Here is a 13,071-nt window from a genome sequence, read left to right as displayed (position 1 = left end):
TTTCGTAAGATTGGAAGGCATGTTTTTTGTCATCATTAGGAATACAATGTTATTTGTATTTCCCCCCTGGCATATCTCCTTAGCTAAAGCAAGTCTCTCTACTTCTTACATGCTTTAATTGTGTAGTACAGAATTTCTTTATACTCCTGTTCAAATTTTTTAAATAAACTGTTTACGTAAATAAAAAACATAATGAAAAAGTATACAAACCCAAAAGCTCTGCTTGGAAATAAATTAAGTGACAAATAGACGCAAAACAGAAAATTACCGATCATGATAAATGTCTGAAGCGTAATAACACTCTGCAAAAAAATAAAGAACAGGGAAAAAAGGGGAAATATTATTGAAGAAAATATACTACAAATAAACGTTCTACCTTTTTGTACACTCTTGATACATTTTGAAAAACCACGGATACTACAAACAGTAAAGAAACATATAGGAAAACCATTGTACAAAACCATAAGTACAATCTCTATAATGGAAATAAATATATACACTAACAGCATAGGGAAATAAAGTGTAAATTTTATACATCTGCAACAATCGTTAGTAAATATTTTATTTATCAGAGTTGACCATCTCTTACAAACAAAAAAGAACACAAATTGCCAAAACGACGGATTAGCAAACACACAAAGCGAACCTTTCATTGCGGCATATACACGTCTATATCCACAGTGATGTTTACAATTTATCTTGGAATACATTTCAATTGATTTCATATCCATGTCCAGTAAAGTAAGGACAGATGTTTTCTTCCTTTGTAATCCACAGACAAATATATCTTCGATTTTTCTAGGAGGTAGGATCAAAATAAGACCCACAAAGGTATAAAGAAGCAACGATATAACTGGTCCACCAAATATGAGTAAAAAGAATCCATACTGTCTGTAAACCCATCAACCACAGACATAAAACCAAACGGAATCTTACGTTTTACGAGCATTGTTACCAAATTTTTTTCCGTTTACATGAAAAATGTATATGAATATGTATATCAGAAGTGGAGAGAAAAGTACAAAAGCAGTCCGACGAATTCTGGTAGCCAAAAGAGGATGCCTCTTCGCCAGTCCACATATACTTAAAACCAATCGGTTCACAGTAACTGGTCCCCGTTTTTTCATAAATATGTACGCGTCATCATTATCATTATCATCAGTATTTATATCATCATCTCCAATATGGCGGTCATTGGGTGGACCTAATTTTCTACCGTATTTAATGGCTCGGTGGCCACATTTGACAATAACTAGAGGAAAGTAAGAGAAAAATAAAACACCTAAAAAGAAGGGAAAAAACTGCGACGACTGCCAAGGTATTATGTGTGAGTAACAAGTTACGTTTTTCTGTTCTTTGTTAGTTTTGCAACATTTATATCCAAATAATCGGAACGGAACTCCTAAATATCTGCTCAGATGGTACCGTGTAGATCCGTACATATCATTTTCTACTGCTAAATAACACCAGTAACTATAATCATAGAATGCACTGACTTGGTCAAAGTTAAATTTCTCTAGCATTTCATACAAAGCATGTCCGAGTTTCCTTACTCTTTGCATTTCTCCAAAGGTGATATTACAAAAAGGGGACGAAACATTGACGTAAAGTTTGACCGTCTCCTTTAATGTCTGGGTATCAAGTAAACCAAATGAATAAACGTAGTATTCCACAGGCCATGATATATAAAACTGTCCACCTCCAGGTGGAACAAATGTCCAAATCCATTCGTTTGGGAAAATAACATCTGATGTCGAGCTATGGTTTATATATGGTATGAACTGAATTTTAATATGGGCCAACAATCCATCAATTAAAATATTTTTAAAATATACTGCAGACTGTTTTTGCACATGAAACTCGCAGTCATTTGTGGCACGTGTTTGAAAAAACATAAGAACGACGATAGCGGACAGTAATATTCGCATCTTTCTATTTTTTCCTCTTCTATTTGACAGAAACAAAATTTCTGAAATAATAATCTTTTTTGTTAAAATGAAATACAATGTACACTGATAATTTTTTTTATTTCAAACTATTCGCATAGGTAATTTATCATATATTTAGTAGCAAATACAGCAGTTTTGAATACCTGATAAAGTTTAAAATGTTTGACCCTTATCAAACAAAATTGACGACACATCCCTTCTCACGGCGCCATATGTCTAACATTTATCACCCCATTTATAGCATCCCTAATCGGAATTCGATATCATTTTCGTGTCGGGGTCTCTCGGATGGTTTGAATACTGTAATGCACTCCTAACCAATGCATGATAAAGGCTATACTAAGTATTACATGACCGAATCTGTAACACATGCGCTATCACTCTCGATGTCGGGATGATACAGATTTTGCCATGTATTACATTTTTATATAACGCTATGATTATTAACCATTGAAATCCCCTATAATTGGTGGAATCACAATTGAATTACTAGAATACCTATATCGTCTATTGTCTGTGGGCTAATGCCTGAAGTCTATCGCTTGTAGTCTACAGTCTGTTGTTTATTGTCCGTGGTCTATCGACTGTAGTCTATAGTCTATTGTTAATTGCCTGCTCTGTCGCCTGTGGCGTTTAGTCAGTTGTTTATTGTCTGTGCTCTATCGCCTGTAGCCTATAGTCTGTTGTTTATTGTCTGTGGTCTGTCGCCTGTAGCGTATAGTCAGTTGTTTATTGTCTGTGCTATATCGCCTATACCCTATAGTCCGTTGTATATTGCCTGTGGTCCATCGACTGTAGTCTATAGTCTGTTGTTTATTGACTGTCGCCTATAGTCTGTTGTTAATTGTCTGTGGTCTATCGCCTGTAGCCTATAGTCTCTTGATTATTATCTGTGGTATATTGTCTATAGTCTATAGTCTATTGTTTATTATCTGTGGTCTATCGCAAGTATAGTCTATAGTCTGTTGTTTATTGTCTGTAGTCTATCGCCTGTAGTCTATAGTCTGTTGTTTATTGTCTATCGTTTGCTCTGTTATTCACTAGCTGGGGATTATTATTGTGTGTTGTTTATTGTCTGACATCTATTGTCTCTGTTGTATATCGTCTATCGTATATTATCTGTCGTCTATTGCCTGTGGTTGTTGTCATTCGTTCCTTGTCCAGAGTAATCAAAGGAATCAAGATTCTAACGGAAATCACCAGAAAGTTATCCAGGGACAAAGACCAGACATGGAAAACAGACATACACAACAAAGAACATAAAACAACCAAAATAATGCATACAAAGTAACGAAAGTAAATGAGCAACTCGGACTCTAAAAACAGGGAGCATGGACTAGTCTATATTGTCTTTCATATTATGCCTGTTGTTTATTGTTTGATGTCCGTTATCCGTTTTATATATTGTCTGCCGTCTACTGTCGTTACAGTGGTAACTTTTAGAGGCGAATCCAGATATTACTAAATAGAACCCTAACCCTGGACCATGATTATTTCTCAATAAAAGGGTGAGAAAAATATGCATCACATTCACTTATGTTTATAATACAATGCTAATTATCAATGTACTTGGTTCACACTGATATTAAACGGTAAAACGTCAGACCATATGATTTCACTGTGGTTATATATACATGTACCTATACCCTTGACCCATACATTATATGTATGTCTGGAATTTTGCGATATATATTAAAATTGTAAAATTAAATATTTCACTGAAGTACATGCCGAGTTTATTACTAAAATTAATATTGAGCAAATTGATACATACCTGTCTGAAGTTTTCCAGGGAGCATGGGAGCATTTATATAAAAAAAAAACAAAGACGGATAATTCTCACACAAATTTAAAAGAGATATATAACCAGGTATTTAAAAATTGAACTTCATGTTAGGAAACAATTAACTGTCTAACTGATAAAGGAAATATTTTGCATACATATATTGAGACTATCAGTGTATCCTTTTTTGACATTTAAAAGTAATTTATTTTATACATACACACAGAAGAACAAATGTAATAATCAATATGGAGTGTTCTTTTTTTATATGACAAACTGCCTTCATATATCAACAGATATGACCTTCAAAATGAACACGACGTGTTTAGTACTAAGCAAAACTACTCACCTTTTCGTAGCACCTGAGTTCATCCCGATTTTCAATGGACTTCAGTGCTGTTTGTTTTTAAGTGTATTTGTGAATTCACATGTAGAAAAAGGAACAGATATGGTAAAACACAATAAATGCACCATCGTATAACCCCTGTTAACATGGTAAATAATTACAGAGATCATCAATGATTGATTGATTGATTGTTGGGGTTTAACGTCCGAGCAGCAATATTTCAGCTATATTCAGACAATGAACATGAAATGGATGATTAAATGAACATGAATGATGATGAAATGAAAAAAAGGGATGGGACACAAGGATAACAGGGTCGACAAATTTAGATTGTCACTAGAAAAAGGGAGGACAATTTAGCCTCCCGTGGCGGAGCGCAAAGGTTCCTACTCCTATCGAATACCACAGCAGAGTTCTTTAACGTGCAAGGAACGTGGCATCTTTCCCAACACGGTGCACCACCATGGTTTGCAGTCAGGTTTTCCGTATTATAGCCTGACAACCCCAGCGGTACCCCATTCCACCACCTGGGGCACACATCCCTGTTGCTCTGTGGGCAGAGCGCCTAGCTCCTGGCTAGGTTTCTAAGCACTATTTAGTCGTCTTAGTGGTTTTATTAAAAACATGTTCTTGATTTGCCTTCCTGAATTTTATTTCCAAAAAATGAATAATTTTGGCATTTTAAAAAAAAAAATTCATCATTTTTCTGTCTAAATGTAACAAAATGTGATAAAACTATATTTTTTTTTATTAAAAAAATAAAGAAAAAGTCAATTTCTTTTCATTTTGTCAAAAAATTGTCAAATTATGCAAATGTCCTGTAGAGCAAGCCAACAAGTTGTGAACTTCTAAATCTTGAGCCTTTGGGTATTTGGTCAAATCAGCTGTTGTGAAAAAATATTTACACAGGGGATAATCATTTTGTCCCCAATTTGTGTATTGTGTCTGTTTTTTTTTTTTTGTATCATTTCTTTATTTTATTATTACAATTTTATATTTTTTTTTATATCAAAGAAGTACTTTAAAAATTGCTTTTATTTGTTGTAATTATGTTTTTTCCAATATTTTTACCATATTAAGAATTTGATAATTCATACTTATTTTCGATTAAGTGTTTTTTGTTAAAGAAGCTTTTATTACTGATCACATAATTATCTAAGAATAATTACCACTTTAGTTTTTGAGAAAATCTTTGTTTACAAAAAAGTTAGAGAAGTTTTTAAATAAGTGGTCATTTTCAGATTTTTGATTTTTTCTAGTATAAGAAGGTGGTTAAGCAAGGATAACAGTGGGTGTGTTTCACGTATGGGTCAAATATGAGGGGGTCTCTGTGTTGATGTAGTTAAAATTGAAAAATGATTGTGAAAATTTCTATTTTTTTCTGATGGAAGTTTAAGATAAGATGGTTTATTTCATTTGATTTGAAGCGGTAGATTTTTTTTAATTTGAAAAAAGCTATAATAAACTCTGTGTGAAAATTAATTGTGTCCTCGTACCTATAGATATCACAAAAACAGAGAAATTTGATCTTGAATCATTTTGGAAATTATAATCACTTGGAACTGAAGGATCGGAAAGCCGAGAGAAACAGAACACTTACCTAAGCGATAATCAAGAGAATAATATTGAATTTCGCAAAACTACCATGGAAGTAAGTCCGGGAAGGGTAGTCTTGTTTAAGGAAATCACACTACCACAACTGGAACTCCTGGCAGCAGTTATAGGGGCCCGACCAGTTAACCACCTAGCTAAGTTTAACTCTGAACTGTTGAAACATCACACTGTCGATTTATTGCGAACCATGTAAAAGAAATACAGGATCTTACACAGTCGAGTAATTGGAAATATTGTCCTTCTGGCAATCCGGCTGGTTACCTGGTAACAAAAGGAATTACAGCTGAACAATACAGAGAGAGCAATCAATGGATTAAAGGGCCCGATTGGTTAACATGTAGTTTAAAGTATCCGGTTGCAATTGAAACTTACATATGTTTATCAGTTCTATTACAAGAGGAAACCCCACGTACGAGCTCAGCATAGGACAATTCGATTGGTCAACCAGTTATGAACATTGACCGGTATTTGTCATACCAAAAATTGCTGCGTATAATATCATATAGGAAACGATTTGTGTACAACAGTAAGTCGGAACCAAATAAATTACAGAAATCAGCAGAAGTGTGGATTAAACATTGTCAACAAGAATCATTCATACAGGAGTATTAGGCACTGAAATCTGAACCAACGATACGAAACACTTTACCTACCCAGGATAAAACAACTAAAATTATTCCTTGATGAACAAGACCATATGCGTTGGACGTATACGCAATGCACCCTCACCTGACAATGCAAAATTACCGTATAGTTTGCCCACATTGAAGCGCATGGAAAATAATTTGTTTGTTTGTTGGGGTTTAACGTCCGAGCAGCAATATTTCAGCTATATTCAGACGATGAAAATGAAATTGATGATAAAATGAACATGAAATGATGATGAAACGAAAAAGTGATGGGACACAAGGACAATAGGGTCGACAAATTTTGATTGCAACTGGAAATAGGGAGAGGTGGGTAGGGTCAGGCAATTTAGCCACCTGTGGCGGAGCCCTATGGTTCCTACTCCGGGAGAATACCACAGTAGGGTCCTTTAACGTGCGAGGAACGTGGCATCTTTCCCAACACGGTGCACCACTATGGTTAGCGGTCAGGTTTTCCGTATTATAGCCTGACAACCCCAGCATGTAACACGCCAGGGGTACCCCATTCCACCACCTGGGGCACACATTCCAGTTGCTCTGTGGGCAGAGCGCCTAGCCCCCGGCTAGGGTTCTGAGCACTATTTAGTCGCCTTTTACGACAAGCTTAGCGCTGCTGCAGGCCTATTCTTTTAACACCCGGACCTGCACGGGGTGCCTCTACAAGAGCTAAATATCTGGATGTTGTGAAGGACTTAACAGAGGAATCATTTTTACAAGCATTCAGATGTTTCACAAGTAGGAAGTCTACACCCCGTTTAATCATGTCGGACAATGCGACAACTTTCTTTTCCTCATCGGATAAGATAAAACGACTGTGTAATTCAGAGAAATTACAAAAAAAAACACTAGCCGCTCAAGGAATCGAATGGAATTTCATCCCCAAACGAGCTCCGTGGTGGGAGATATGACAAAAGTGAGTTTGAAAAAAAATCCTTGGAAGATCTCTTGTTGATATATAACCATTGCAAACGATAGTAAATGAAATAGAATCAATTTTGAACGATGGACCGTTAACATGTATTCCATGGGAGCAGGAAGATCTTGAACCCCTTGCTCCAGCCTACCTTTTATACGGCGGACGTATAACCACTTTGCCATATCATTCAAATATTGAAATTGTCATTTATGAAGGAACATTAGTCGACAATTCTAGTTTAACTAGTCAAACACGGAGACAATTGTTACTCATACAACAATTTTGGAATCGTTGGAAAAAAGAATATTTGACATCATTACGAAGATGCTACGTTCCTAGGGAGAGGTGGGCAGGGTCGGGCAATTTAGCCTCCTGTGGCGGAGCCCTATGGTTCCTACTCCGGGAGAATACCACAGTAGGGTTCTTTAAGGTGCGAGGAACGTGGCATCTTTCCCAACACGGTGCACCACTATGGTTTGTGGTCAGGTTTTCCGTATTATAGCCTGATAACCCCAGCATGTAACACGCCAGGGGTACCCCATTCCACCACCTGGGGCACACATCCCAGTTGCTCTGTGGGCAGAGCGCCGTAGCCCCTGGCTAGTGTTATGAGCACAATTTAGTCGCCTCCAAAAAAGACGGTAAACCTAGATACAAATACGTAGTTCTTGGTAGAGATTCCTTATACTTTGTAAAAAATAATTCCAAATTATCTTCCAAATATACCCAAGATATTTTCAAAATGCTGGAATTGTTTTAATCGACAACATATTTGTCAAGTGTGATGGACGCGTTTTTAAACAAACTATCGGCATTCCAATGGAAACAAATTGTGCTCCTCTACGTGCTGACCTATTCCTTCACTCTTATGAGGTTGACGTTATAGCTGATCTGATTCGGAAGAAAGAACATCGTTTAGTTAGATCCTTTAATCTCAGATTACGCTATATAGATGACAAATTATAGTTAAACAATCCTAGTTTCAGTCGGGGATTTGATACATCGCATCTACCCCAAAGAACTTGAGATAAAGGATACTACAGACACTGTGAAGTCAGCCTTATATCTTGCATCATAGCATTTACTTTTGTTACTTTGTTGTGTTTGTCTGTTTTCCATGTCTGGTCTTTGTCCCTGGATTACATTCATTTGATATCCGCTAGAATCTTGGTTCCATTGAATACTCTTCCACTAAATCTACCAGAATCTGTGTTCATAGTTATATGAATTGCACACAAACACAATGTTCTTCGAAGCTTTGTGTGAAAGAATAAAAGCAGATTTTGCATGAAGTAAGGAAAGACAGCTTTTTACTTTTGGTCTTCGAAACTTTCTATTTCATCATGAAGAGGTTCCGATATTAATTCTTGAACAGACAAAGAACACCACATCGCGAATAATACTGGACAAACTGTAATATAGGAAGACTGATAATTTCGTCTATTCTCAAGTCCAAAATATCGCAGTTTTATCTTCAAACGGTGACAACCAATGAAGAAAGTGAAGTACAGATGTAATGAAGTCCAAGATGCTGTTGGGAATGAGAAAGCAGGTAATCAAATGCTTCTGGCAGAGATTGATTGATTGTTGGGTTTAACGTCCGAGCAGCAGTATTTCAGCTATATTCAGACGATGAACATGAAATGATGATGAAATGAAAAATGGAATGGGACACAAGGATAATACGGTCGACAACTTTTGATTGCCACTAGAAAAAGGGAAGGGATGGGTAAGGTCGGGCAATTCAGCCTCCTGTGGCGGAGCGCAAAGGTTCCTACTCCTACCGAATACCACAGCAGGGTTCTTAAACGTGCGAGGAACGTGCCATCTTTCTCAACACGGTGCACCACTATGGTTTGCGGTCAGGTTTTCCGTATTATAGCCTGACAACCTCAGCATGCAACACGCCAGGAGTACCCCATTCCACCACCTGGGGAACACAACCCAATTGCTCTGTGGGCAGAGCCCCTAGCCCCCATCTAGGTTGCTGAGCACTATTTAGTTGCCTTTTACGACAAGCTTAGCGCTGCTACAGGCCTATCCTTTGACACCCGGACCTGCACGGGGCTTCTGGCAGAGAAGATTATCTAATCTACAATGTCGTTAGTACTGCACACAGGACTTATTATATTTCTAACCCGTTTAGTTTTATTATTGGAGCCTGAGGACACTGCAGTACATAGCTTTCTTTTCTAGCAATCTTTTTCCGAGTGTTCAATGTTCGTTTAGAATAATCACAATCAAGTTTATTTTAAATACTGTTATTTTATTTGTAAGTAAACCATTTAAATATTTAACCGTATCTACACGTTAAGTGGCCCCGTGCAGGTCCGGGTGTTAAAAGAATAGGCCTGCAGCAGCGCTAAGCTTGTCGTAAAAAGCGACTAAATAGTGCTCACAACTATAGCCGGGGGCTCGGGCGCTCTGGTGTGTTACATGCTGGAGTTGTCAGGTTATAATACGGAATACCTGACCGCAAACCATAGTGGTGCACCGTGTTGGGAAAGATGCCACGTTCCTCGCACGTTAAAAAACCCTACTGAGGTATTCTCCCGGAGTAGGAACCATAGGGCTCCGCCACAGGAGGCTAAATTGCCCGACCTTACCCATCCCCCTTTTTCTAATGGCAATCAAAATTTCGCGACCCCATAATCCTTGTGTCCCATCCCATTTGTCATTTCATCATCATTTCATGTTCATTTTATCATCCACTTCATGGTCATCTCCTGAATATAGTTGAAATATTGCTGCTCGGGCGTTGAACCCCAACAAACGAACAAAACATCAGTAACGAAGACCTGCTGACTGATTGTAACCACCAAGACATGACAACAATACTGCTAAGAAAAGATGGAAATGGATCGCACATGTCGACAAGAAGGACAATACTTCCCATACAAAATTTGCATTGCTTTAGGCACCTGAGGGCAAACGAAAGAGAGGGCGCTCTGGAACTTGGAGGAGGACTGTAGAGGCAAAAAATGAAAGGCATGGAACATACATGGGGAACTGTCGAGAGAATGGCCAAAGCTTGGAAAAAGTGGAGGACCTTTGTTGCTGCCCTACATGCCAGCCGGCATATTAGGCAATAAGTACAAAAACCACTGCGTACTAATCAACGCAGTTCCGCTTTGCTATTTGCACTCAACAGTCACCTTTAACAAATGCAGTTCAGCGTGAGCATGAACACACTTAGGGGTATTACCATTGCAACTTCGTGCAGTCACTTTCATATGTTGTTTGTTTGCACCGATCCGTTCTAAGCACCGCTACCCCTTTTTGCGTTTTAATTTAGAAAGCATTTTAGGTGTATAGTTGATCATAATCAACTGTCAAAATGCAGTTAAATGAGTGATTAATTAAGGACCCAACTTTTTTTCAAGCGTGGTGGTTAGAGGGGCAGTCATTCTTTTTGAAAAAAAGTATTCCAACTTTAACAGTATGTGTTTTATTCCGTTTTGATTGAATTGATAGAAAAAAATGATTCGATATTTCCTTCATAAATTGACAATGTAGATTTCAAATAAATCTATGACTGCTGCTGAATAAATGGTCTTCGCCGTAGTCATCCCAATATTAATTACATTAAATACAACTAAAATTGAAGACGTCAATAACTTTGTCTACTTGGGTAGAATTAACATGGACAAACTGGAAAAGTGATGACGAGACATTAAAAACCTCTGGAGATGAAAAAGACTGGATTGAGGCTAAAAATCCAACCATGACCCCAAGACAGCCAATAATGTTTTAATGAAACGAATAGTGTGGTACTCAGAATTCACAAATGTTTTGACTTAATATACAGTCTAAATTTGACTCCTTTAGCCGAAGATTGTCAATGTGACTTAGTAGCTATTATTTCAAAGATTTACATTAAAGCTGTCATATTTCACACGTGGTGAAAAAGGCAAACCAACGTTTAGGTCTTATAAGAAGATGTTTACAAACTTAACGTCTGAGAAGGTATCTATTTTATACAAGACTACTGTGCGTTCAATTCTTGAATATCGATCAACTACTTGGTCACCAAACTTAATTAAAGAAAACGAAGCTTTAGGGGAAACCCAACGTACTCGTTTAGCAAAAAAATTAATTCAACCTAGAATCATTAGAATACATATAACATGGTGACAGGATATGTGAAAAAAACATGTACATATACACACAACAAATATGAATCTCATTTTGAAAATTTATATGAACTGAATCAATTACAAACTAAAGGTCACAACTATAAATAAGTGAAGCATTATGCAAGAACTGATGCGAGGAAATCCTTCATCTTGAACTGATTAGTGAATTCCAAAAATTCACTCGCCGCTCCTACTGTCCTCTTTTTAACTAAGGCACTTGTTTTAATTGTTTTCATATGTTGATGCATTGTTCTATGTCGTTGCAGAGTTTTTACATTTTGAATGAAAAGTGAAATCCGTAGGCTGTATTTGAAATGTTAACAATGTCTTTTCTCATTCTTTGATACGCGATACATGGCACAAAACAAAACACACACATATTTACATCATGTTTTATTAGTTAACTTTGATGGCACAGGTAGCATGAAGTACATTCATACCAAAACCAAATCTTTCTGGACATTTACATGTTGTGTGATTGTTTATAGCTACTGCTTGCCCGGCAGGAATTATTTTGTCTCCAGCATAACAGTTTCTTCCTACAAATAAACCTGAACTAAATCATTATGTTGTGAAATTGTGGGAAAGGTGTAATGGTAGCTTAGAATGAAGTTATTCAGACTGTCCATGTAGAAACCAGACAGATTCTATGACATAGGTGGAAGAGAATAAAATTTATCCCTCTAATTTGTTTCCCTATGTAATGTTAAACTCATTATGAGGACAGAAAGAACAGGGATTTTTCTGTATTACAAAATTCCTTAACAGTTTATGAACAGATCAAAGAGTTCTTTTTTTTTATTTATTTTTAATTTTGTAGTGCTTATTATGTTTTTCATTTCTTCAGTAAGTTACAAAACATCCTTAAAAAACAAACACCGTGGATTTGAGATCTTCAATGGATAAAAATGTTTTGAATACAACATTTGGTATATGTCATTTACTGCTTGGGTCTTCGATGGATACCCTCTCAAAAACTGATATAAACAGGAGTCTTTTTGTGACTTGACTAATGTGTTTTTATATATATATATAAAACTGATATTATTTTATTTGTTTTTTTTAGAGCTTTTGGAATTTCTTTTGTTGTTTTGTAGTTTTTTGTATTGCTTGTTAATTTTGTTTTCAGGCTCAGGACTCTCATGACTTTTCCAGGAATAAAAATACTCGTTTTCGACCAAAAGGTATCACCTAGAACATGAAAGGTTATTTACCGTTAGGACATTGCGCGCAGCATTTGGTCGGATCGTGGACTGCATCCACACACATTGGCATTGCACAATCTACAATGGCGCACACAACTTTTCCAAATGAACAAAAACAAGGCGAACAAGGTGACGACTGGAACTTTTCTCCTTCAGCATAGAATTTACCGTCTTTGTGACAGCCCAACGGAACTAATGTCATGGCAGTGGAAAGTACTACAAAACTTCCATAGCAGAGTAAAACGTGCCACATGCTTACAATAAAAGTTTCTTTCTAAAGCTATTTACTATTCTTATCTCTATGACTTATATATAAGGAACAGATGTCCTCGGTTGATCGTAAATATGTATAAAGATAGCATAGTGTCGTTATCAAAAGGGTGTGTTCGATAGGAGAAATTGAGATTGTCTGTTCTGATAAAACCGATAAAAATAGTATGAAATCATCATATGACAGTATCGCTACTTTATATTA

The 13,071-nt window shown here is 36.7% G+C and overlaps 2 protein-coding genes and 1 long non-coding RNA gene across 3 annotated transcripts; 1 reads left to right on the top strand and 2 right to left on the bottom strand.

The window, feature by feature from the left end:
* Positions 1–549: 549 nt before the first annotated feature.
* LOC148622636 (uncharacterized) lies at positions 550–3,845 on the bottom strand. Its single transcript, XM_088572593.1, has 2 exons — positions 3,724–3,845; positions 550–1,969 (listed from the first exon to the last, which is right to left on the bottom strand). The coding sequence occupies exons 1-2, from the start codon at positions 3,746–3,748 to the stop codon at positions 933–935; spliced, it is 1,062 nt and encodes a 353-aa protein (XP_088428719.1). The 5' UTR covers positions 3,749–3,845; the 3' UTR covers positions 550–932.
* LOC148622635 (uncharacterized) lies at positions 1,187–12,788 on the top strand. Its single transcript, XR_015920676.1, has 2 exons — positions 1,187–1,327; positions 12,521–12,788. It is a non-coding gene; the product is annotated as an uncharacterized LOC148622635 (long non-coding RNA).
* Positions 11,770–12,849, bottom strand: LOC148622634 (von Willebrand factor C domain-containing protein 2-like). Its single transcript, XM_088572599.1, has 2 exons — positions 12,606–12,849; positions 11,770–11,930 (listed from the first exon to the last, which is right to left on the bottom strand). Exons 1-2 carry the CDS (start codon positions 12,847–12,849, stop codon positions 11,788–11,790), a joined length of 387 nt encoding a protein of 128 aa, XP_088428725.1. The 3' UTR covers positions 11,770–11,787.
* Between the last annotated feature and the right edge of the window lie 222 nt (positions 12,850–13,071).

Source organism: Perna viridis, chromosome 3, assembly GCF_037379345.1.
Source record: "Perna viridis isolate PV_CMFRI_1.1 ecotype Kerala chromosome 3, ASM3737934v1, whole genome shotgun sequence".
Classification (NCBI taxonomy): Eukaryota; Metazoa; Mollusca; class Bivalvia; order Mytilida; family Mytilidae; genus Perna; species Perna viridis.
The sequence above is the reverse complement of the archived record's forward strand: the minus strand, read 5'-3'. Positions and strand labels throughout refer to the sequence as shown.